At 31.4% G+C, this 26,916-nt stretch overlaps 1 protein-coding gene across 8 annotated transcripts; it reads right to left on the reverse strand.

Annotated features, from left to right (window-relative positions):
* Positions 1-8,400: 8,400 nt before the first annotated feature.
* On the reverse strand, positions 8,401-25,384 carry LOC111276473 (putative terpene synthase 2). 8 transcript variants are annotated; one of them, XM_089754445.1, is made up of 9 exons: positions 25,256-25,384; positions 24,830-25,094; positions 24,543-24,709; positions 19,554-19,564; positions 10,132-10,335; positions 9,767-9,985; positions 9,537-9,675; positions 9,061-9,309; positions 8,401-8,719 (listed from the first exon to the last, which is right to left on the reverse strand). In XM_089754445.1, exons 1-9 carry the CDS (start codon positions 25,382-25,384, stop codon positions 8,420-8,422), a joined length of 1,683 nt encoding a protein of 560 aa, XP_089610571.1. In that variant the 3' UTR covers positions 8,401-8,419. The 8 variants fall into 8 exon arrangements, with proteins under 8 accessions (XP_089610571.1, XP_089610570.1, XP_089610567.1 ...); XM_089754444.1 differs by lacking the exon at positions 19,554-19,564 and adding an exon at positions 10,532-10,542 and having other exon boundaries at positions 24,543-24,706; positions 24,827-25,094; XM_089754441.1 differs by lacking the exon at positions 19,554-19,564 and having other exon boundaries at positions 10,132-10,346; positions 24,546-24,709.
* Positions 25,385-26,916: the final 1,532 nt, after the last annotated feature.

Below are 26,916 nucleotides of genomic sequence, written 5' to 3' on the forward strand. Positions count from 1 at the left end.
GCTAAGTAATTATGTTCGAAACACTACAAAATGAGATGATCTTGTAACACGGATTTTTTTTGCCTTGTGGTCTTAGCGATCGAATTTGGTGTGAGCCTAACTGCTCCCATGTTGTTGTATTTATAGATGTTTGCCAGCATTGAAATGTTAAGTAAGCTCTTAACTTGAAAAAAAAAATTATAAATATTAAGATTTGAATTCCAAATTTATTAAGTATCATGTGATTGTATAAATAAATTGAATTGAGCTCCAAACCTAAAATTCAAATTTTCAATCAAGACTCAATTAAAATTCAAAGAATACCAATCCCATTTAATACCCAAAAAATTTCTTAATAAAATGAGGTGTTTACAACAGCGGTCAAAACAATGAATGTCACATATGAGGTTCCAAGTCCCTTTCATATAAGAGAGTGATGGGTGTTTTTCATTCATGAACTTCTAAAACAATTTTGGGTGGTACATTTAGGTAAAAAAAAAAAAAAAAAAAAACATAATTTCTGAAGTCTGAGTTCTAACGTCTGTAATTTTTTTTATTTTATTTTTAAATTGTGATCTCCTATATTTAAAAAAAGAAAGCACTTATCTGCCATATTAGCAAGCTAATTTATCACATGATATCAATTAGGTTTATTTCTAATGTGATTACAATAAAATTCAGAACGAAATGTAAGTTTTTCAAACTAAAATCTTGATACTGAAATATAGAAGGAAGAAGTAGAAATATCCGCAGAACACATTAATTGCGACTGGGAGAAGCAAAAGTTGGCGTCACAGTTGATAATTTTTTTTTTTATATAGAATTATTATAGGGTTTTATGTTAAATTATAACACTTTTATTTTTAATTTTTACTTGATTAAATTCATTTTCTACCTAAATATGTTAATTATCCAAAATATAGGTAAAATGAAAGATTGAGGATAATAAATTGAAAATACAATTTAAAAGGTAAATTAAAGGTGAAGTGACTAAATTAAATAGCTAAAAATAGAAGCCAAATTGGACGCGAAAAGCTAGACAAAGACTCGAAGAAAACAAAGCAGCTGTGGCGTCACTTGTGGACTGTTTTTGGCGTTGATTCTTCCAAGACTTGAAGCTGTTAAATGAGCCGAATTGAAGCTAAACTCAAGTTACATTGGATGACATTTGAATGCTCACTTTATAGGCTGAAATTGGCAGCAAAAACTGGGGCTAGCACCCAAGGCAGTCACGGTTTTATGGGGCTGGGCAGTGTGCATTTTACTTGGCTTCAAAAGTTGCACATTTTGGTTTTGTTTGAACTAGCTGGTTGTGCTTGAGCTGCATGGGAAGGAAAAGGATGAATTCTAGAACTTGAAGAAGCCTTGAAGAGGTGGTGAAGCTGCCAAAACCATAAGCCAATCCAAAGCCATGTTCTTAGAATGTCGAAGCCGAGAGCAATTTTTTTGTGCATAAGTGAGCTGCTTCAAAAAATATGTGCTGCCAAAAGTCACGGTTTTGGAGGGATTTGTTGGGTTGAATTTTCAGAGGTGGCTTTAAGTTGTCTTCCATTTTCATTAAATAACAAAAGCGGACAAGAATTTCCATATTTAAGAGGGGAGCCGAACCTGTCTTCAAATTTGTTGATGGGGAGTTTAAAGTTTTTCTTTGGCAGCACAGTCATAGGTTAGGTAGCATTTTTGCTGGTCTTTCCATTGCTTCATGTTTTTGCTCCTTTGATAATTTGTCGTGGAAAAAATTAATTGTGGAAAAAAAACCAACACAAAGGAGAACCAACATGAGGGAACGTTTTTCTTCTCCCATTTTCGGCGTTAACGTCACTGGAGACCGTTACTGATTTTTTACCGTGACTTTTGGGGCTTATTTGAGCTGGTTTTCGTGTATTAGTTGGGGGCTTGACTTATTCTTGGGAGTCTCTTTCATTTTTTTCATTTTCTTGCTTTCATTGGGGCCTTGAGTTATTCTTGGGGCGGCTCTTTCATTTTTTTCATTTTCTTGCTTTCATTTTCTGTGTTCAACGTCGCCGCCTTTACCGTACACTTTAGGGGTTCCTTTTCGTCGATATCCTTGTATGGAGATTTTTTTGAAATTTATTGGATTTTAAATTTTAATTTTGATTATACAATTGTGTCTTAATTGAAAAAGTGAATTTTAGATTAAATAATTTAATCTTAAATTTTATTTATATTTTAATTTTTTAATTTAATTTTTATTTTTTTAATCAAAAGAATCAAAGTCATTCGGTAAAAAATAAATATAAAAAAAAAACAAATATAAAATTTTGCTTAAAAAATTTTGAATTGAATTTAATTTTTGAATTCTATTTCAGATTTTAACTTTAGTGATTAAATAATTTTGAAAAAAATTGTAGTTCAATTTATTAAAAAAAAAACACACAAAAAATAAAATTTAAAAAAAAATTTTAGATTTGATTAAATTAATTTTTTTAAAATCGAAATAGATTCAATAACTATATAAAAATCTTAAATTTGTGATCAAAGGGAACGGAGGCAATAACAGAGATAACTGACACCGGAATTCACGATATATAGAGGAGGAGCAATTCACGATCACAAGAGGTAGTCATAAAGCAATTGACCAAAGCAAGATCTGACTATCACAGCCTAGACACAGGTTTCGATTTGAAGAGAAGATTGTAGTAAAGGAAGAAGCGTGATTTGCGTGGAACTTTGACCGACAACAATTGATTGGTAAGTTGGGTTTTATTGTTTTATTATCTTTATGTCTTGTTCTGTGCTTTATTATTTTTTTTTCTTGTTACTATTTTGTGATTTAAAAAAAAAAAAACTTTGGTAAGATGTTAGTTTGTATGATTATATATTGCATGTTTAATTGTGTATTTAATTGCATGTTTTAATTGTATGGTTATATTTTTAATTGCATGATTTATATTATTATTGTATGATTATATATATTTAATTATTTGATTTATATTATTATTTGCATGATTATATATTTAATTGCTTGATTGCTTGTTATTTACATAATTATATATATTTAATTGCTTGATTTATATTATTATGTGCACGATTATATATTTAATTACATGTTTTATATTGTTTATTGTATGATTATATATTTGATTACATAATTATCAGCATTATTATATATTTAATTATTTATTTTATATTGTTATTTGTATAATTATATATTTAATTACATGATTTATATTATTAATTACATGATTATATATTTAATTGCATAATTATTATTTATTTGTATGATTTATATTGTTAATTGCATGATTATATATACATGATTTATATTATTAATTGTATAATTAGATATAGGGTTGCTAGATTCCCAATTAAATAGCCCTTTTGTCAAGATGTGATAGTAACCATGAAGTAGCCAGAAGATACTAATGCATTTATCATGTATTCCTCCTCTGTTGGTACTCAGTGTCACTTTTGAATTGAACTAATTTATTTCATGATATACATCATGGTATGCACCCAATATGATCTTCATCTAAAATATATTAAAATATGGTTGTTAATAAAATTTTTACAGATGAAAATCAAGATTTGTGTATGATATAATTTTTTGTACTTCTAAAGTGTCCTTTTAGATATATTTTAATTATAAATATTAATAAGATTTATCCAACATAGAAATAAGAATTCTAATTCCGTTGAAAACTTTCCTTATACCAATTAAAAAAGTGAAAATTAACATTGAATTACTTTGTTTTCAGAGTTCTAATTTTGCATTAAAGTTTTTATAGTAATTTTACATATAAACATTACAAACAATAAGCTTTATATTAATATGATTTCTTTAATTTATACATAAAACTAAAATGTCATGTTAATGCAAATTTTGCTTATATGTATACATGTGATAACAAATATTAATTGATCTAATTTTATTTAAAAATAAATTAAAAAATTAATCATGCATGTGACAACTAATATTAATTTTTTAAAATTACCAACGATGCAAAAAGAAAATTAATATTAATAATATTATAATTTGTCTAAAAATTTTTAGACTCTGTTTAGTTCATGAAAATTTTGAAAAGAAAGTATAAGGTATCAAAGAAATTTTAAAATAAAAAATGAAAATTGAAAAATTGAAATTTCTCATTTTGTTTGGATGAGAAGGAAAATATCAAGTTGCTCAAGGTGACTAGAAAACAAAAAGAAACAAAATAAAACTAGACAAAGCTACCATCAATTGGAAATAGTAATTAATCATAACTATGATCATTAATAATTTGCTAATAGTTTTCAAAAGAAAATTAATGCACATCTTTCATTTTCAACAAGTTTTTGAAAAAAAAAAAAAAAAAAAAAACAGAAATCATGTGACCATAGTCAAACATTTCTTTCATTTGTCAAACATTGAACTTTCAAGCTCCATTCATGGTCCATTGTATTGATACTTTGAAGGAATTGAAAGTCTAGACTCACCGGAGGTGTCTGCCGGTTGGAGTGATTAAGAATTTGATTGGATGAATAGTGAAATTAATTTTTATGAATTTAAAAATAACAATAGATGTGAAATTAATTATTATAGTGATGCGATTAAAAATAATAATAAGATATATATTTGGATGCAGATAAATGACCATTAAATAAATTATCATTAAAAATATTTAAAAAATTAAAAAAAATAAATAATCATTAAAAATATTAATTATAAAATTATATGCAATAAAATTTTAAAGTAATTAGTATTTACAATTAATAAATAATTAAAAATTTTATTAAATTATTTTTTGAAATTAAATAATAGTTTTTGTTAATAAATAATTAACATTTATTTATTAATTTATTATATAATAAAATTTATTTATTATATTAAATTAATACAATTATTTTTATAATTTTTAAATAAAAATAAAAATTTAAATTTAAAAAGATAATTTTATCTTTACAACTCAGTTTTGAAAGACAAAAAGGTAAAAAAATATAAAGAAAATACCCATGGAGAATGACCGGAACAAAATTCTCCGGTGATTAATCGGTGATAATCGCTCCATAACATGGACACCCAAACGAGTTTTCAGTCTGTTATGTAGTATCTCCATTCTCCAGCTATAAATAAATGGCATTATCCCCTCTTGACCTTCATGTTTCTTGTCTCAAAATATGCACCAAATGATCATCATTACAAAATAGTATTCTTTTACAAATTAGTAAAAAGCAAGTCTGGTTTTGTTAAAGGAAATTTATTTTAGGAACATATAACAGGTTTTACTGTGATGGAAACCAGGTGCCATAATGTATAATTTATGGACCTGAGGAGATTAGTCTAAGATAAAAATCTGAAGGAGTATGCAAAATCGTTGCAGAAAGGAGATTAGTATAGGATAAAACCTGAAGAGACCCGTATTAAAAGAACAATAGAACATTAAACCTGATAACTAGAAAATATAGTGAAGAAAAAAAAATTATCCGACAGATAACAAGATCATAAGAACGAAAGAGAAAGATCAGCAACAACACAACGAAAAAAAAAAAAAAGAGAAAGATCAGCTGGAAACAACTCACCAATCATGCAACCGCCAAAAAACAAGGCTTGAACAAGCCCAACCTTGTACTTATCCCCACAAACCAATCCCCACTGAGCCACGGTGGAGCTTCCTGAACCACCTTTCCATTCCCAAGACCCTGGTTCAAGCCCACAAACACTTTTCTCCTTCTCATCACAGGCTGATCCTGACCCTTTTGTACACCGCCAAGCAGGTTCCTGGTCTGCAAATATCATGACCATGGTATGGAAAGCTTCTAGAGCCCGTGCGAGGCTTGTTAAAACAAAGTGTCTCAATTGCCAGGACCCGAATTCTCCGCAGTATATTTGTAACATGTCGTCTATGCAAAGCTTATGGGGTTCGGATCCGGGACCGGATTCCCATCCGGAGTCTTTGGATGGAAGGAGTAAGGGTGACTCCAATAAGGAGCCATGGCTACTGGGATCCGACCCTGTCAAGGTAGCCATAGCTACGGTGTGTTTGTCTTTCTAGTTTTTCCTGGTTACCTACGGAAATTAGTGGTTTTTATTCGCATGAACTCTATGTATAGGGAAGTTCCCTACCTTGGTTTGTGACTAGGTGTAATGATAGGGAAGTTCCCTGCCTTGGTTTGTGACTAGGTGTAATGATTTGTGGGTTTCACACGTGGAGGTTGATCTAATCATTGATTTGGGGAAGATACACGTGTCATTGGGAATACACATTTTTATGTATTTTTTTTCCTACAGGAAAGTGTTTGATTTTAATATTATTTTAATTTTCATGTATTTGTCTGATACAAAGATTAAGTGTTAAAGAGGCTGATGAAAAGATAAACACACCCAACCGGTAAACTAAAAAGTGATTGGAAATTGTTATAAGAGTTCAAGATAAAGTGGAATTTCTTTTGTTTATTAAACAAGGTATTACTGTTTAATCATGAAATCCACATTCATGTACGAAAAAAAAATTCACTTTCAAAATCATTATCTTAAAGGAAGAAAATATTAGTTTCGTTGACTAAGATTGACACCTTGGGGAGGTGATGTGACATTTATTTGGTATATTCCAAACTTCTCGACTAGATTCAATTGAATAATTTTTTTTTTATTTGGATGAAATTTCATTGGTAGTGATAAAGCAATGAAAGTGAAATATGAAGTTTCAAGTTCCCTTTCATATAATAGAGTGATGCGTATGTTTCATTTATGAACTTCTAAAACAGTAGTAGGTGGTACATTTATGAAGCACGCAAGATTTGGTCCTAACATTCTTAACTTTTTTCTATTTTTTTTTTAATTTCTAAACTGTGATACTTTATGTTAAAAACAAAAACCAGCTGTCATGTTGGCAAGCTACTTTGTCACATGAGTTCGATTATAAATGGTTTTATTTCTCATGTGACTATAATAAAATTCAGAACGAAATGTAAGTTTTCAAATCAAGATCTTGATACTAAATTATGAAAAGGAGAAGTAGAAATGTCCTCATAACTCATTAATTGTAATTGTGATAAGCAAAAATTGATATAAAGATCATATTAAATATGATAATTTGAAACACGATATAATAATATGATATGAAAATAATACGAATAAAAAATATAGAGATAACATTATTTAAAATTAAAAAAAATTATAAGTAGGTTTAATAAAATAAAAAAATTATATATATATATTTTTGTAGACAATAACTATGATACATGATTTTCATATTAAATACGATAAAATATGATATTTTATATGAAAGGTAACACAAATTATTATATTTAAATCATATTCCCTTCGGTTTGTTAGTAAGTGTTACTAATTGTATTCATTTCAGGACTCAATCCTTTAGTTAATAGAATTCAATATCATCCTCTTTGACCATGATATAATAGTTTTTCAGATTAGGCTCAAATCTAACTCTATCTTCTAATCAAATGCTAATCTTGGCACTGAAGACCTATATATTATGCATTGTGGCATTGAAACATTGGATTTTGCGAAGTATCTTATTGATTTATAACGAGGAACACTTATCAATTACAAATAACTTGAAAAATGACGGAACTTGATATTTTCCATTCTAGAATAATCTTAGCTTTGAATTGTGATACTCTCTTATTAGAAAAAAAAAAAAAAAAGAAATAAACTTTAGGCAAAACCCATCAGCTAAAGTAAAAGCTTATTTACAGAACAAGAAAGGTTTATGGGCCATGGAAAACCCATTTCCAAACTAATTTACCCATAAAACATTGTTATCTAAAGCCCATATTTGTAAACGTCAACAAAAATATTTTCCGATAAACCCAAAGGCCCAATATTCAACTTCCTTGAGCTACCTGTCTCTTTGCTAGCTTGGGCCAAGTAATAGTAGCAACTAGCAAAGACAATTCTGTATCTGAAATTTCTTTATTCATGCTTTTTCAAACTAAGATTCTGATACTGAATTATAGAAAGGAGAAGTAGAAATGTCCCCAAAACCCATTAATTGCAATTACGAGAAGCAAAAGTTGGCACAAAGGTCATTTTCCTGGGAGAAGATCCTCTCCACTGTTTAAAATCAATGAAAGTTTTTACTATTTCATCTAAAGATGATAAATACACTTTCAACTAAGTATATGATGAATATTTGTTTAAATTATTTTTATTTTTTAAATTAATTTTTTAATTTTATATTTAATTTAAAATTATGAAATTTCAACCATAAATTTAGTTTGAAATATATTTATTGTCTTTAGATGAAATAGTAGAAATACACATCGGTCCCACTTACTTAAAATGATAAAAGAAATTAAACATATATAGAATCACACAAAGGTGCAATACATTCTAATATTAGAAAGAGAAATCACTCTGAGAATGAATTGTCTTTATCTCATATATAACACCAAAAGATTTCAATTCTTGGCAGCTCGGACAATTTTGTTCTTTTAGTTTCTTATTTATTTATTCTATATGTAAATTCTTGGATCTTCAAAGTGGGGTTGGATCAATGAGCAATGAAGTGATTCCGCACTTGACAACATTTCCAACGTGTGTGTACCCATCTCCATCCTTGTAGAGGAAATCCATCACCCTTGCAAGGTTGAGAATTCCTGTGAGGATAGGCATTGTGACCCAAGGTGTCGGCCTAAGTACCAACTCCTGGTTTATATCCTTCCAAGCATTCTCAATTTGCTTGTTCAACTCACTGCATGCATTTTCTTCTGAAACTCCATGCTGCTTCATGTAGCATTCAACGGCCGATGCAACATGCCCTCTCTCCTGCTCAAACTGCATAATCATAATATTTCTAAATAAATATGGGAAAATTAATTCTTATAATGCTTTGCACCAATTAAAAGCTTTAATTTCTTACAATTCTATTTGATTGTCATTGATAAAATGCATGATTTTATTCTTATTCATTAATTATGATAAAAATGCGTTATACTAATTTTTTTTTCATATTAAGCAATATCGAGAAAAGTAAAAAATAAATAACACCTAGTCAATTAATTATGTGATTTGTCAATAAAGTGTTAAAACTTTTAATTTTATTGATTAAAATTTTATTTTTGATCATTTCAAATATAAAAAATGATAAAAAAGAAAAGGATAGATACATGATGCACCTTGTGTGAACCAATATCGTCCATGAGACGGACAATTACTGAAGAAGCTTTAATGATTTTAGGGTTGCTAGATGCCCAATCAAATATCTCTTTTGTCACAATGTCTGCCATTCCAACAAAAGATGTGATAGCAAACATGATGTAGCCAGCAGATACTAATCCATTTATCATGTATTCCTCCACCGATGGTACGTAGTTTTCATGGTACCATTTGGCCTCAACGAAATACGATTGCGATGATTGTTTCATCTGAGAAATGAAAAGGCCAAGGAATCTATATTATTATCAGCTTGTGGTCCAAATAATTTTTCATGTAAGATTCTCTTTATTTTTTTTTGTCATTTTAAACGATATTTTTTGGGCAAACGAGAGGGAAGTGTGTGGTGGTCTTTTACTATTTATATGTTTCACCTTTGAATTGAACGAATTTATCTCATGAAAACTGTAAATGAGAAAGTGGTTTAGTGTGAATTTACTGCTTCTTTCGCATATTGGACAAGGTATAATTTTCCTTGCTTTGTCATCACGTCTTCCATTTCTTCATAAACATCTAAGAGGGCCTTGTAGAAGATTCTCATGTATGCTGGGAGTTGATCTATACAGTCAGTATCCCACCTGGAACACAAATTATGGATTAACAAAATCCAAAATTCAACCAAATTCTACTATATAGTCCATAATTTGAAGATATACATTGCTTAATTACCTCTCAATTGCATTTGTAAGGAGTTCCAGTTCTTCAAATGTGCCATGTACATCATATATGTCATCCATAGCTGACTCTATGACTATTGCTTTTGTCAATATCTGTCTAGCAAAGGAGTATTGAGGCTCAAAGTATGCTCCCAATATCCAAAAGTAACCTTCAACCAATCTATCTCGTGCAAATGGCAGTTTTCCAGGAAAATCTAAATCTTTATACCACCTGAAATAAAACAATTAGCCCAAGTATTGCATACTGTTCGGTTCTCAGAAGTTGGTAAGGTTCGAAATCGGATTGTTCAGCATTCTACCAACAGCTTACATAGCTGTTGACAACAATTTCATATAGAAGCATTAAGGAGTAATTACCTAGAGATCTTGCTTAGCTCTTCCTTGTGCAAATTTTGTAATAAGTTGAAATCCAACTTTGCAAAATTTAGTAACGTTTTGTCATGTGAACCATCTTCTTGATATATAGAAATGTATCGCCTAGCCTCTAGCCTTGGCAAGCTTTTGAGGATGGGTCGTTTTCGGACATGGGAGACTAGTGCTGAAAGGGTATATTCAATGCTACTACCTTCTGCCTATAGACATCGGTTTTGTCCGGATCTATTATTTTCATTTCAGTATAATATTAATAATAATAATAATAATTTTAAAAAATAATTATTAATTATATAAAAAAATAATAATAATAAAAAAATAAAAATAAAAAAGAGAAAAACAGAAAGTAGGGTGGCTGGCACTGCAACTACCCCCGACCAGCCACCCTACAGCCTTCTGACCAGCCCCTTGTTCAGCCCACCTACAGCCGCTCAGATCCCCTTTTGAACTCCTTAAAAACTCCCAACTTCTTCCCCTTCAAGCTCTCTCTCAAACCCTCTCTAAAAAAAACTCTTGGACCCCCCTCTAAAAAAAAAGAAAGCCTTCAAACAGACCCCTCTCAAAAAGCCTTCAAACAGACCCTCGAAACCTCCAAGCTTCTTCCTTTAACAACCCCAAACACCACACCAAACCCATACCCAAACAGAAACGCAAAAACAAACACAAAAAAAAACAAACATAGTCCTCACTAGGCGAGGAACCTAGTGCCAAGCTACTTGCAAAAAAAATTTAAAAGATCATCATTAGCTTCAGTTTTTTTTGTTTTTTTTTTAAAAGAGAGGGAACAAAAAACTTTGGACCCCGATCTACGTAGATTGGGGTCGTTTCCAGTGAAAAAGGGATCGGATTCGAAAGATCGCGTCGAATAGAGCTTCCAGGAGGATTTCAAAATTTTTCGACCATCGATGACCATCATCGACGGTGGCCCGGACGGTAACAGCATGACACTGGCGGTCGGTCACTGCTGGATTCCGTGAGGTCTCTCCAGAGCTCTGAAATCTTGTTTTTTTTTTTAGAAACAGAAGAAAACTGAACCAAAAAAAAAAACTTGGTTTATATATAGCCTTGGCTGCCCAAAACGACGTCGTTTCAGAACAAAGAACCAAAACGACGTCATCTGGACCAGAGGGAATCCGCGTGCGCCCATGATTTGGCCCGAGATCCGCACAACGACCCGCTGACCCGGATCCTTCAACAGCTCTGAGCCGGTTCAATCAAACCGAATTGAACCGTTCCTCATCGGTTTGACTGAATTGCAAGCCGAACTAACCCCTTTTGGTCCAGTCGGTTGACCAGTCCGGTTTAGGTAAAAAAAATTTTTTTTTTGAATTTTTAAAATTTTTTTTATATTATTATTTTTGTTATTTTGAGTTTTTTTATTTATTCTTGCATGATAAATTTCTAAATTTATTAGAATAAATATCTCATTGTTTTAATAATAATAAAAATGAAAACGATTAAAAATATATATTAAAAATGCTCAATAATAATAATAATAATTATTATTATTATTTTTTCTGCCTAGATGTTGGAGGGAATAAAAATTATTTTTCTAAAAATAATTTCGTCTAGATGTTGGAGAATTATTATTAATAAATTTTCATAAAAAATAAATATATGAGAAATTATTGATTAATTTTCAAAAATCACTAAAATCGAACTTACTTCGAAAATCTGCCTAAAGGTCGAGGATTTTTAGAGATGTTCGTATTTTCTTAAAAATGAAACCTTAAACACTATTTTTTAATTTTCAAAATCCTAGGTTTCTAAAACCCCCCCTAAAATCCAAAACCCTTTAAAATCCAAAATCCTAAAAATCCTAAGGACACGTGTGAAAATTCTATTTGAAGCAATATGTTCCTGAATGCCGCCTAAATGATGGGGTATTTAGGAAAATTTATTTCATTAAGTCTTTTTACACGATTTCTTAATTCCCATTAATAATAAGATTATTAAATAAAAAGTATAACAGTAAATTGGGATTTTAAATATAAACAGTCGCACCTAAACTCTGCCTAGACGTTGGAAAGTCGGGGTGGCCTCATTATATTTAAGAATTCAACTTTTAAATTGCATCTCATCCTACATAACATTCATTTGCATACATACGTAAGCATGTTATTATCAGTATTTATTTACACTATTCTGTCTTTAATTTTTATTTACTACTTGGTGATAAAATATTTTATAATAAAAAAATAATACTTTTAAAAGAAAAAATTATGATATTACAAAATAAAATAAAAGTAACATTCTGAAAGAAATAATTCTTGGTACTCTGCCTAGATGTTGAAGAGTCACTAATAATTTTCTATAAAGAGTGTTATTTCATTTTAAGAATTATTATGTTAAATCTTAAGCAAAAAGAGTTATTTTAAGGTAATTTTTTAACTTAAAGATTTTCTCAATATTTCTAAATAAAAATTTTAGCAAAATTTTTTTTTTCCAAAATGAAGGGAATTATTGTTAAATTTCAAATTAAAACCATTTTTATCCAACACCAAAAATAGCACAAATAGTACCAATTTATGGGCGTTGTGGCGGTGCTAATCCTTCCCCACACATAATCGACTCTCGGACCCAACTTGATTTTTCGTAGATCAAAATTTATCTTTTTGATAAACTTTAAACCCGATTTTATAGTTTTATTAAAAAGATAAACTTTTAGGTGGCCAATCACACCCTAACAAAGATTGGTGATGACTCCCTTTTATTTCTCTCGATTTTAAAATATTTTACGTCTGGCGGTCTCAAAATCATTACGACAGCTTGGCGACTCTGCTGGGGACTTATTTGAGAGTCAGGCCAAAATTTTAATTATGCGCTATTGACAATGGTTGGATTTAATTGATTTTATTTGATATTTAATTTAATTTAATTTAATTTAATTTTTGAAAACATTCATGTTAATAAATAAAATAAATTATGTGTTAGTTATTACTTCATTTTGATTTTGTTTTTGGTTATGATTTATCCATGTTATTTTGATTAATACATTACCTTGCACACACTTTGCATATTCACTCGCATGCATAAGCTCTATACCTGGGCTCCATCCTTTTTAGGAGGAAGTGAAGTAGCTACGCTCTCGTGAGGTGTTAACCTCCGCATTTGCTAGCAAAACACTTCCACTCAGATTGAACCCTTTCCATTAATAACCCATAATGGGCGAGGATCGGGGAACCTTACTAGTCTATAATAGATGATGATGTGAGGAATAGTTTGGGAACCTTTAGACATATAAATCCTAACCCAGCATATCGTGAGCCATAGGAAGCCTGCCTAGGATAGAGCCATGCCACCTTTTTAGAAAATTACCAAAAATTAGGACATTATACGTTATATTATTTTGTTGTATGGTTGTTATATTATTTCTCTTACTTGTTTGTTTTGAATTCTCGAGTCATTTTATATTTTTATTTTATATATTTTTTGATTGTGTGCATTATATTTGAATATGTGATGTTTATTTTAGGTCGATCATTGAAAAAAAAGAAAAAAGAACATTTTCAAAGATTAAGGATTTTTCTTAAATTCTTTGTTTATTGGCCGAATAAAGACTAATTTTCAAGCCATATTTATTTCATTTTTCCTTCTCAAAACAAAAAAAATTTGTATTTTATTTCATCTTTCGCATTTCACACATCGTAATAAATAATACATGTATCTCATCCCATACGCATCATAATAGGATAATACGTGCATTCTATCCCATCCATATCAATAGGTAGCACATGCATTTTACTTCATGCACATGCATCCTATGCACTTCTTGATAAGTAGTGCATGCATTTTATCTCGTTATGTATCTTAAGGTAGTGTTTACCTTATTAAGCCAGCACAACACATGCATTGCATTTCATACATACATATTTCATACATATAGTAGGTCCGTGCATTTCATACAAGTATGTTGCATTAGTCATAAGATATATATCATCATTCATGTAGGTATGTCATAACATTTCATACATATAGATTCATGAATAATAGGGTCGTATGGAACATACGTTGCATTTCGTATCCCACAATCCCTACAGTATAACATTATATTCCTTGCATACATATTCATGGTTGATGAAAATTTTCATTTGGGTCCTTGTATATATAAAAATCCATTGTCATAGGCATATATGCATTTCATGACATTTTCATATTCATGTATTCGTAAATATACTTTGTGTGTCTTTGTTTTTACGATATTCATTCAATAAGGGTAATAGTCTAGAATTTTTGGTCTAAGTCCCGAAATAAAATGTCTGTCTTGGTAGAAATTAGAATGGCAAAAATGAGAGATCAATTGAAAGCAAGGATTAGTGCTTTAAAGTTGAATTAAAAGGAATTATGGCTTAAGCTTCGAGAGATGAAACGATAAATGGCTCAATTGATAGAAATGGTTAAAGGTAGTGGTAGAGTTGAGTTTGTTCCTCTTCAAGGATCGTTGTCACTTTCGATTCCATCAAGTCAAGATCAATCGGCTCCTGTTAGTTCTAGCACACTTTCAGAGCATATTAAGGCATTGGATGATTTGAACAGTGATCGAAGTTTGGGCAAACTCAAGAGAGGAATGGGTGAACTAGCCTCGCAAATGACTGAGCTCAAGAGTTTGATTTCCAATAAGGAGTCACCTGGTTTCAAACAACCATAACCAACTATCTTAAGTCTTAACCTGTACCTAAATCCTCCTTATGACTATTTTTAATCTCCTTTCCAAACACCTATAATTAAGCCTCTAAGTGTCATGCAACCTTCAAAATTTTCACACTTGAATTCACATCCCCCACCTCACATTTCACAATCGTTTGTTCAGCCTGCTATCTAATCATCACTTTATCAGTCTAATCTTTAACCCAGAGTTTCTCAATTCACCTCGAGACCAACTATACGAGCATCTTTTTAGCAAAGCAAACCAACTATAGGATAGAAAAACTCTGGTAACAGCAAAAGAAAAGCCCCTATTGATCCAATACCCATGTCCTACATAGAGTTATACCCGTTGTTCTTAGGGAACTACCTCATTGCCCCTATCCCTACTGAACCTCGCAAACCACCTTTCCCTAAATGGTATAACCTAATGCCCAATGTGAATTACATTTTGGTGTTGTGGACCATTCTTTGAAAGACTGCATAGCTTTGAAACATAGGGTGCATGGATTGATGAAAGTTGGATATCTGAGTTTTGATGCCAAGATAAAGTCAATTATTCATAAGAACCATTCTTTGATCTATGCCGAAATGGTAGGCAGTGCTACAGGCAATAGTAAAGTTGGTCAGGAGGATGAATAAAAAGCTTTTTAAGCAAAAAGTTATCCTTCTTAGTAATCATAGTCAACTATTTTTTAGGTGAGACAAAGGGAAGTGGGAGCAAGTCTGGCACTTTTTGGCCCCAACCCTAGAATGGTTTATGATGTGTAAACTTGATACTTTTGGAATGAATGAAAACTTATTTTGGCCTGAATTTTTATGAATTGATGCCTCTATTCACCTTTAATAATTGAAGCCAGTGAAAAAGAGTGACGGTTGTGAATATACTTTCATTGAACTTTTTTAGAGGAAAGAATGTCTTTAGATAACTCAGCCATAATATATGATGGAACTTGAGTTTTTTTCTTCTTAATAATAATAAAATTTGACTTGCATATCATGCATTATCTGTTTGAATTCATTATTTTTCATGCTAGTAAAAGATAAAAGATGATGATTGTGAATATGCTTTTGTTCAACTTTCAAAGCCAAAAGATTTTCGATAATAAAATTCAGGTTGTGCATTTTTAACTTCTGATAATTAATAAAAAGTTCAAGGATAGCTATCCTAGGAAACGAGGTCAATTGAGTCTGCACACTTATAGTACTCGAGTCAGTACCAAAATCATAGAAAATGAAGATGCTAGTCGAATGGATAGAGTAGAAAAAGCCCAAAAAGAGATCAGTGAAACAGTTACGAGAATGCAACAAAACATGAACAGACAACTGGCAAAATTAAAACAAATGATAGTGGAATTGACAAAAAGAAAAAGAGTTGTTGAAACGCACAGGACAATAGAGGAAACAACTGTCTAGACACTATTGTATCCATCTGGGTTCACATATGTTCAAGATCCCCATATGTCACAAGCACATCTAACAACTGATCAACCTTATATTGGCCATTTTACCAAGTTACCATCAGTACAGACAAATGTCAATCTTGGGCATACTTCTCACGATTTCACTATTGTGCCTAATGTGGATGATTATAAAGAATTGAAGAAATTGAAAAGGGTGCCAAATCCATCAAAAGATATAGTGATGAAAGATAAGTATGATCTGTTGGAAAGGAGATTGGAAGCAACTAAAAGCCATGATGTGTACGAGAATGTTGGCGCCAATGAACTTAGTCTAGTACCTGATCTTATTATTCCATCAAAATTCAAAGCCTCAGGTTTTGAAAAGTACAATGAAACGAAATGCCCTTTAATACACATTCTCATGTACTGTTGAAAGATGACATGCTACACTCATGATGATAAATTATTGATCCATTGCTTTCAAGATAGTCTCACCGGACCTACAGCAAGATGGTATGCTTAGTTAAATCGAAGTAAGATTTACTCTTAGAATGAATTGACTAGGGCCTTTCTAGCACAATACAAGCATGTAGAAGATATGGTGCCAGATAGGTTATCCTTGCAGAACATGAAAAAAAAGATCAACTGAAACATTCAAAGAATATGCACATAGATGGAGAGACATAGCAGCTCAAGTACAACCACCCTTGTCAGAGAAAAAATTACTGTTCTATTTGTCAATTCTTTGGATACTCCCTATTATGAAACAATGATTGGGAATATCTTCAAAAACTTTTCAAACATAATGATTTCTGGTGAAATTATAAAAAATATAATCAAAAGTGGTATGATTAAGTTAAAAGATGCAACAGATGTTGAAGAGGAAAGTACATTAGAACAGAATAAAAGAAAAGTGCAAGCAGTCACAATGGAGGGGCATCTACCTAATAGCTTCATCCCATATGATCCTTACCCTGCTTATCAACCCCATCACCCTACCATAAGCCATATCTCTCAAAACCCATATCTTTGCCAACCAAGCCAGCATTTGGGCTTTCAAGCAAATTTTCATCCTCAAATGGTCATTCATGATCTTGTTCCTACATTTGAATCCACCACCCAATTGATAAAAAATCAAAAGAGACCAAGGAATGATAAAGAGAAATTGTCTATTCTTATTTTTTACCTTTTACCTTTGCTAATAGAAGGTCAATATCTCACTCTTGTGCCTCTGAAAACAACACCAAATCTATCAGCAAGGAGTTACAATCCTAATGACAAGTGTGATTATCATATGGGGATAATTGGCCACTCAATTGAAAAATGCAGGCAGTTGAAAGAAAAGGTTAAAGATCTTATCGAGAATGGTATTCTAACTTTAGAGGTAATAGAACAATAGAAGTTGTTGACTCCATTCAATTGTCAAATGTGAGAAGTTGAGATGAAGAAAGAGGTGTCAAGTTTTAAAAATCATGATATGATGATTTTTTTTTACTATGTATGTATGATATATGCATTGTGTCTCTAAGAGTTATTTAACTTATTTTGGAAGAATTGAATACTTTGGATCTTTTTCATGAAATTTTCTCTTTATGCATTTGTTTGAATAAAAATTCAACATAAGTAACTTTAAAAAAAATTAAAAAAAAAAGAAAAAGAAGTTTTATTTTACAATAAAGATGGAAGTATTCTGAAAGGAAATGGTGATTACTATTAGAAAAAGCTCATCAAATACTTTCACACCTTTTTGAATACTTTCATGACCCTAATCACTTAAATGATTGGACTCATCAACCATAACTTTTCAAGAAATGTGAGTTTGAGTTCAGACCTTAAAGGGCCGATAACCTTTTCTTGTGGAAAGAACAAAAGAGATTAATTTTGAAAGTTTGTTTTGAATTTCAAAAATTAGATACTCTTTTAAATTTTCAATTAATAATTCAATGTGTGTCAAAATTTTGCTATGACCATGGATACAAAAACGCTTGAGCCTTTTTCTTAAATAACTTTTGTTCCATGTCTTAAGGCATATTGAGAAAAAGAAAAAAGAATCTCTTTCCGCTTAAGACAATTTATTTCATACCTTTATACCTTTTCTCTTTCTTTCACCAAGAAAATGCCAAAAAATTTTAGAGCCCAAAGAGCCTTTTTAAACTATGCGATCAATATTATACGACTTGATCGTCATTAGAACCTTGAGTAAAAAAAAGATGGGGCATAAAAAAAAACAAAAAAAACAAAAAAATAAAAAAAAGAGAAAAAAAATAAACAAAATGGACATATTCAATGATTTGCTCTTCTAGCCAAGTGATCATGTTTGAAATGATGAATGGCCATCTTTCTCTATCCTTCTCATACATAAAAATTATCCATTTGCTACCCATTTGAGCCTATTAAATTTTTTGTTCTAAAATAAACCTTAGCCAAGGTCATTTTCTACATTAGGAGGCAAAATTAGGATACATTCAAGATTAACTTTAAGAAAAGTATCCGATATTGAAAGCATCTAACATGCATTTCGGAGGTGAAAGTCTAGGGTAAAAAGTGAACAAGGCTTCAATTGAAATTTTAAGATTCAAGAAAGTGAACAACCAAAGATGAAGTTAAGTATTTCTAAGGTAAAACAAAGAAACCTTAGAGATAAGAATCTGAAGCTTCAGTTAGAATAAAAAAAAAAAGAGAAAATATATACCTTGAAACTGAGAATTCAAGGCAAAAAAAAAGGGGTGAGTAAAGTTGCTGAGATTAAAGCCAAATGTTTCAAAAAAAAGCAAAGGAAGAAAGTCAGAGAATGCTTCTCAAGATCCTTAGCCTAATTACCCTGAATAACATATTTTGAGCCTATGTATCATTTCTTTCAGAACCCTTAACTTCAGCCTACATTACACACCCTAAAAAGCTTATTTTGATCAAATGTGGATACTTGGATTGAAGAGCAATATCTTTGAATTTGTATATACTTGTTGAATTCTTCATTGATAAAAAAAAAAAATAGCTCTAAGGTGAAAATCCCAAAAGGGTAGTCTAGAGCTAAAGTCATTTTTGAGGCCTCATAATGAATTTCAGAGTTTCAAAGTTCTATCCAAAATAAAAAGTCTCGATACAAAGCCTTTTGAAAAACTAGTACCCATTAAAGACCTTTCTTAAAAAAAAAAAAAAACCCAGCCTTATCTTCTTCTCAAATCTTGTTTGAAAAGTAATGGCTAATTTTTGACTCACATTGGAGTATGATGTTTTCAATAAAAGAAGTGTTTTAAAAAATTATCTCTTTTGTGAGCCTAAGAGAAATCCTTGCAACCTCATCAAGCTTTACATAAGATATGCCACCGTGAAAAAAAATTGAATTGTCAATTACCTCACCCATGAGCCTTCTAAATAGTAATCATCAACTTTCAATAGATTCAGAAGTCTTGAGTTCTAAATTTTTCATTAATTGCAAAGATACTTTATGTGGGGTAATTTTTTATCACTTTTGAAAATTTTTGAGATTATTTGAGCATTTTGTACATAATATTGAGATCATTTTTTGGGTGAAAATGAAACAATGAAAATTTAAACAAAAAAATTTTTTTTTTAAAAAGAAAGGGACAAGAAGAGTGTTTGCATTTGCATCGCTTGTATTTGCATCACAAGAAAGACATTCGTATTTACATCACTTGCATTGGCATTTGTATAAGACATTTGCATTCACACTATAAGAAGAATTTGTATTTGCATCTTGGCATCTGCATCCTAAGAAAAGGTATTTGTAGAGGCATCTACATGAAAATGACTTGTCATTTGCATTGTGAAAAAGTCAAATGTATCAAGCATTTGCATTTTTACGTTGGCATTGACATTTGCATCGACATTTTCATTAGCATCATTTGATGAGAATAGACATTTGTATCATGTTTGCATTTATCAACTTTGTAAGTATTAAAAACAAAAAAAAAACATGTTTTTAAAGTTTTAAAGTCTCTGTTTAAGAGGAACCAATTTCAATCAAGATTTCAAAGCTTCTGTTTAGAGGGAACCTTCCTTAGAAAAGACTTTTAGAGTCTCAAAAATCTCTGATCAGGCGAAAGCCATGTTTTAAAAGATTTTCATATTTTTAAAGTTTCATTAACTCTGATTATAAGGAGTATTTAAAGATTTTAAGATTTATAAGACCTCCGGGCATAATCTCTAAAAGTCTCTGTGCACGACTTTCAAGATTAAAAGATTTTCATATTTTTAAAGTTTCGTTACCTCTGATTATGAGGAGCATTCAAAGATTTTGAGATTTGTAAGACCTCCGGACATAATCTCTAAAACCCTCTGCGTACGACTTTTTTTTTATTATGAGGAGCATTCAAAGATTTTGAGATTTGTAAGACCTCCGGACATAATCTCTAAAAGCCTCTACGTGCGAGTTTCAAGATTAAAAGATTTTCAAATTTTTAAAGTTTCATTGCCTCTAATTATGAGGAGCATTCAAAGATTTTGAGATTTACAAGACCTTCAGGCATAATCTCTAAAAGCTTCTGCGTACGACTTTCAAGATTAAAAAATTTTTAAAATTTAAAGTTTCATTGCCTCTGATTATGAGGAGCATTCAAAGATTTTGAGATTTGTAAGACCTCCGGGCATAACTTTCAAGACCTCCGAGCATAATTTCGATTCGTGGTGTTGTCCTGATCGATTTTTTATTTTTGATTTATGGTATTATCCCAGTCGATTTTGTAAGACCTCCAGGCATGATTTTTAAGACCTTCGGGCATAATTTTGAGTCGCGATGTTATCCCAATCAATTCTTTATCTTTTGACTTATGGTGTTCTCCTAGTCGATTCTGTAAGACCTTCGGGCATGATTTCTAAGACTTTCAGGCATAATTTCGATTCACGGTGTTATCTCGATCGATTTTTTATTTCTGACCTGTGGTGTTATCCAGTCGATTCTGTAAGACTTCCGGGTATAATTTTGATTCGCGATATTATCCCAATCGATTCTTTATTTTTGACTTACGGTATTATACCAGTCGATTCTGTAAGACCTTCGGGCATGATTCTCTAAGACCTTCGGGCATGATTTTTAAGACCTCCAAACATAATTTTGATTCGTGATGTTATCCTGATTGATTCTTTATTTTTTGACTTGTGGTGTTATCCCAGTCAATTCTGTAAGACCTCCGGACATGATTCTGTAAGACCTCTGGGCATTATTTCTAAGACCTCTGAGCATAATTTCGATTCACGATGTTATCCCAATCGATTCTTTATCTTTTGACTTGTGGTGTTATCTCAGTCGATTTTGTAAGACCTCCGGGCATGATTTCTAAGACCTCCAGACATAATTTTAATTCGCAGTGTTATCCCAATCGATTCTTTATCTTTCGACTTACAGTGTTATCCCAATTGATTCTGTAAGACCTTCGGGCATGATTCTGTAAGACCTCCAGGCATGATGTCTAAGACCTCTAGGCATAAATTTGATTCGCAGTGTTATCCCGATCAATTTTTTATTTTTTAACTTGCGGTGTTATCCCAGTCGATCCTATAAGATCTTCGAGTATGATTTGTAAAATCTTCGGGCATAAATTTGATTCGCGATGTTATCTCGATCGATTCATTATTTTTTGACTTGTGGTGTCATCCCAATTCTTTTGTGTTTTAAAAAAAAAATCACGATTTACTTTCGGATAAAATCGTTGTCTTTGTCTTTGCTCTATTCCTGATGCTCAGTAATGTGCAAAGATGGACAGCTATAGACATCGATTTTGTCCAAGTCTACTGTTTTCATTTTAGTATAATATTAATAATTTTAATAATAATAATAATAATTTTAAAAAAATAATTATTAATTATATAAAAATAAATAAAAAATAAAAAAATAAAAAAACAAAGAGTAGGGTGACTGGCACTGCAGCCGCCTTCGACCAGCCACCCTACAACCCTCTGACCAGCCCCTGACCAACCCCCTGTTCAGCCCACCTACAGTCACCCTATAGCCACCCAGATCCCCTTTTGAACTCCTTAAAAATTCTCAACTTCTTTCTCTTTAAGCTCTCTCTCGGACCCCCTCTAAAAAAACCTCTCGAACCCCCCTTTCAAAAAAAAGAAAGCCTTTGAACAGACCTCTCTCGAAAAGCCTTCGAACAGACCCTTGAAACCTTCAAGCCTCTTCCTTCAATAACCCCAAACACCACACCAAACCCATACCCAAACAGAAACGTAAAAACAAACACAATCCTCGCTAGGTGAGGAACCCAGCGCCAAGCTACCTGCAAAAAAAAAAAAGACCATCATCAGCTTCAATTTTTTTAAAAAAAAGAGAGAGAGAGAGAATAGAAAACTTTGGACCTCGATTTACGTAGATCAAATTCATTTTCGATGAAAAAGAGATCAGATCTGGAAAGAACGCGTTGAATAGAGCTTTCAGGAGGATTTCAAATTTTTTCGGCCACCGACGACCACCACCAACGGCGGCCCGGACGGCGCTAGCCCAATACCGATGGTCGGTCACCGGTGGACTCCCCGAGCTCTCTCCAAAGCTTTGAAATCTTATTTTTTTTAGGAATAGAAGAAAATTGAATAAAAAAAAACTTGGTTTATATATAGCCTCGGTTGTCCAAAATGACGCCGTTTCAGAACAAAGAACCAAAACGACGTCGTTTAGACCAGAGAGGATCCGCATGCGTCGGTGACCCGACCCGAAATCCGTGGAATGACCCGTTGACCCGGATCTTCCAACAGCTTTGAACCGATTCAATCAAACCGAACTAAGTCGCTCTTCAGTCGGTTCGACTGAACCGCAAACGGAACCAACCCCTTTCGGTCTAGCCGAATTGGTTGTTGACCAGACTGTTGACCGGTCAGGTTCAGGTAAAAAAAAATTTTTTTTTTTTGGATTTTCTAAATTTTTTTATATTATTATTTTTGTTATTTTGAGTTTATTTTATTTATTCTTGCATGATAAAATTTTAAATTTGTTAGAATAAATGTCTCATTGTTTTAATAATAATAAAAATGAAAACGATTAAAAACATATATTAAAAATGCTCAATAAAAATAAAAATTATTATTATTATTATTATTATTTTTCCTACCTAGATGTTGGAAGGAATAAAAAATATTTTTTTAAAAATAATTTCGCCTAGATGTTGGGAAATTATTATTAATAAATTTTTATAAAAAATAAATATATGAAAAATTATTGATTAATTTTCAAAAGTCACTAAAATCGAACTTGCTTTGAAAATCTGTCTAGAGGTCGGGGATTTTTAGAGATGTTCGTATTTTTTTAAAAACGAAACCTTAAACATTATTTTTTAATTTTCAAAATCCTAGGTTTCTAAAACCCCCCCTAAAATCCAAAACCCTTTAAAATCTAAAATCCTAAAAGTTCTAAAGACACGTGTGAAAATTTCATTTGAAGCAATTTGTTCTCGAATGTCACCTAAATGATGGGGTATTTAGGAAATTTTACTTTGTTAATTCTTTTTACACGATTTCTTAATTTGTATTAATAATAAGATTATTAAATAAAAAGTATAACAGTAAATAGGGATCTTAAATATAAACAGTCGCACCTAAGCTCTGCCTAGACGTTGAAAAGTCGGGGAGGCCTCATTATATTTAAGAATTCAAATTTTAAATTGCATCTCATCCTACATAACAATCATTTGCATACATACGTTAGCATGTTATTATCAGTATTTATTTGCACTATTTTGTCTTTAATTTTTATTTACTACTTGGTGATAAAATATTTTATAATAAAAAAGAATAATACTTTTAAAAGAAAAATTTATGATATTACAAAATAAAATAAAAGTAACATTATGAAAGAAATAATTCTTGATACTTTGCCTAGATGTTGGAGAGTTACCAACAATTTTCTACAAAAAGTGTTATTTCATTTTAAAGATTATTGTGTTAAATCTTAAGTAAAAAGAGTTATTTTAAATTATGCCTAGATGTTTGAGAATTTTAAGGTAATTCTTTAACTTAAAGATTTTCTCAATATTTCTAAATAAAAATTTTAGCAAAATTTTATTTTTCCAAAATAAAGGGAATTATTGTTAAATTTCAAATTAAAACCATTTTTATCCAACACCAAAAATAGCATATAATTAAATGGTACCAATGCATGGGCGTTGTGGGGGTGCTAATCCTTCCCCACACGTAACCGACTCCCGGACCCAACCTGATTTTCGTAGATTGAAATTTATCTTTTTGATAAACTTTAAACCCTTTTTTATAGTTTTATTAAAAAGACAAACTTTTGGGTAGCCAATCATACCCTAACAAAGATTGGTGGCCACTCCCTTTTATTTCTTTCAATTTTAAAATATTTTACGTCTGGCGGTCTCAAAACTGTTACGACACTACCAAATCTAGATGAGTGGTGGTGAAAGCAAGTGCTTCTTCTAGTACATGTTCTCCATACACACATAAATGTGCAGCTTCATATAATTCTAGCAAGCCTTTCACATCACTTGTTAAGGACATCTTGAAGTGTCCTTCATCATCTTTGAACCTGTTGAATGTTTCTGCTTAATCAAGAAAGGTATATTAAACATTCACCAAAGTTTGACATAGTAGTACTATATCCATACACATATATATATTATATGGAATTTCTCCAATGTGGAAGTGCATATTGGACTTACCACATTGAACATTAAATCCATTCTCTCTAAGTAATCGAAATTGAAGAGATGTAGCCTCGAGACTTTTGTCATCTTTGTACTCGTGGTCATCATTAATATTTTGCAATGCATCCTCTATCTCTCTTTCAAAATGGTAACTCACACCTAAGCGTTTGATTATATCAATTAAACGCAATTTGTGAGATGAATCATCTGTATGTACCATAAGCATCTTCCTTACTTTTTGCTTCAATTCTTCGTATTGTAGTTGAGTTGAAGCATCGATATTCTGCAGAATTGTTATGCAGGAAAAAAATTCATAAATATAATGTTAAGGTGGCAAACATTTTGTTTTATACACGTTCTTGTTCATACGTTAATATACACGTATGCATGAATCAATACGTGCAAACTAGAGGAATTGGTGAATTCACCATCTAAATTATTTACCATTTTAGAAGAACTTGAGAGGAAAAGATCCCCCCAGATGCTCGGATGAAAATTGGCGGAGCGACGATTCTTGATGGACTTGGAATCATGAGTTGAAGCTGGAAGTGATGAAGAAACTGGAGAAGACATCTCTTGAGCTAAGTAATTATGTTGGAAACACTATAAAATGAGATGATCTTGTAACACGGATTTTTTTTCTTGTGGTCTTAACGATCGAATATGGTGTGAGCCCAACTGCCCCTATGTTGTTGTATTTATAGATGTTTGCCAGCGTGGAAATGTTAAGTAAGCTCTTAACTTGAAAAACAAAAAAAAAAAATTATAAGTATAGATTTGAATTTCAAATTTATTAACTATTATGTAATTGCATAAATAAATTGAATTGAATTCCGGACCTAAAATTTAATTTTCCAACCAAGATCCAATTAAAATTTAAAGAATACGAAACCCATTTTAATACCCAAAAAATTTCTTAATAAAACGGGGTGTTTACAATTGTGGTCAAACAATAAATATGAAATGTGAGGTTCAAGTCCCTTTCATATAAGAGAGTGATGGCTGTGTTTCATTCATGAACTTCTAAAACAATTGTGGGTGATATATTTATGTAAAAAAAAAAAAAAAACATAATTCTGAAGTCTGAATTATAACGTCTGTAATTTTTTTTTTTTTAAATTGTGATCTGCTATATTAAAAAAAAAAGAAAAAGAAAGCAGCCATCTGCCATATTAGCAAGCTACTTTATCACATGATGTCAATTAGTTTTATTTCTCATATGATTACAATAAAATTCAGAACGAAATGTAAGTTTTTCAAAAATCTTGATACTGAAATATAGAAGGGAGAAGTAGAAATATCCGCAGAACCAATTAATTGCAATTGGGAGAAGCAAAAGTTGGCATCAAAGTTGATAAGTCTTTTTTTTCTTTTTTTTATATGCAAAATTATCATATAGTTTTATGCTAAATTATAATGCTTCTATGCTTGATTTCTATTTGATTAAAACTATTTTCTACCTAAATATGCTAATTATTCAAAATATAGGTAAAATGAAAGATTGAGGAGAATAAATTGAAAATACAATTTAAAATTAAAGAGCTAAAAGTAGAAGTCAAATTGGATGCAAAAAGCTAGACAAAAACTTGAAGAAAACAAGGCAGCAGTGGCGTCAGTTGTGGACCGTTTTTGGCGTTAATTCTTGCAAGACTTGAAGCTGTTAAATCAGCTGAATTGAAGCTAAACTTAAGCTACATTGGATGATATTTGAATGCTCATTTTATAGGCTGAAATCGGAAGCAAAAACTGGAGCAAGCACCCAAGGCAGTCACGGTTTATAGGGCTGGGCAGTGTGCCTTTTACTTGGCTTCAAAGTTGCACATTTTGGTTTTGTTTGAACTAGCTGGTTGTGCATGAGCTGCATGGGAAGGAAAATGATGAATTCTAGACCTCGAATAAGCCTTGAAGAGGTGGAGAAGCTGCCAAAACCATAAGCCAATCCAAAGCCATGCTCTTAGTGTTAGGAAAATGAGGTTCAGTCTCATGTAAGTGGTTTTGGACCAAGTAAAGGCCATGGCCTTGATCTTTTATTTTACACAGAGCCCTAGCTACTTAATAAAAAAGAGGTGGGGTTGTTTTAGGTGTGTGTCAAAAACTAAGCAGAG

Source organism: Durio zibethinus, chromosome 25, assembly GCF_047325235.1.
Source record: "Durio zibethinus cultivar Kanyao isolate XHJ-2024 chromosome 25, ASM4732523v1, whole genome shotgun sequence".
NCBI lineage: Eukaryota > Viridiplantae > Streptophyta > Magnoliopsida > Malvales > Malvaceae > Durio > Durio zibethinus.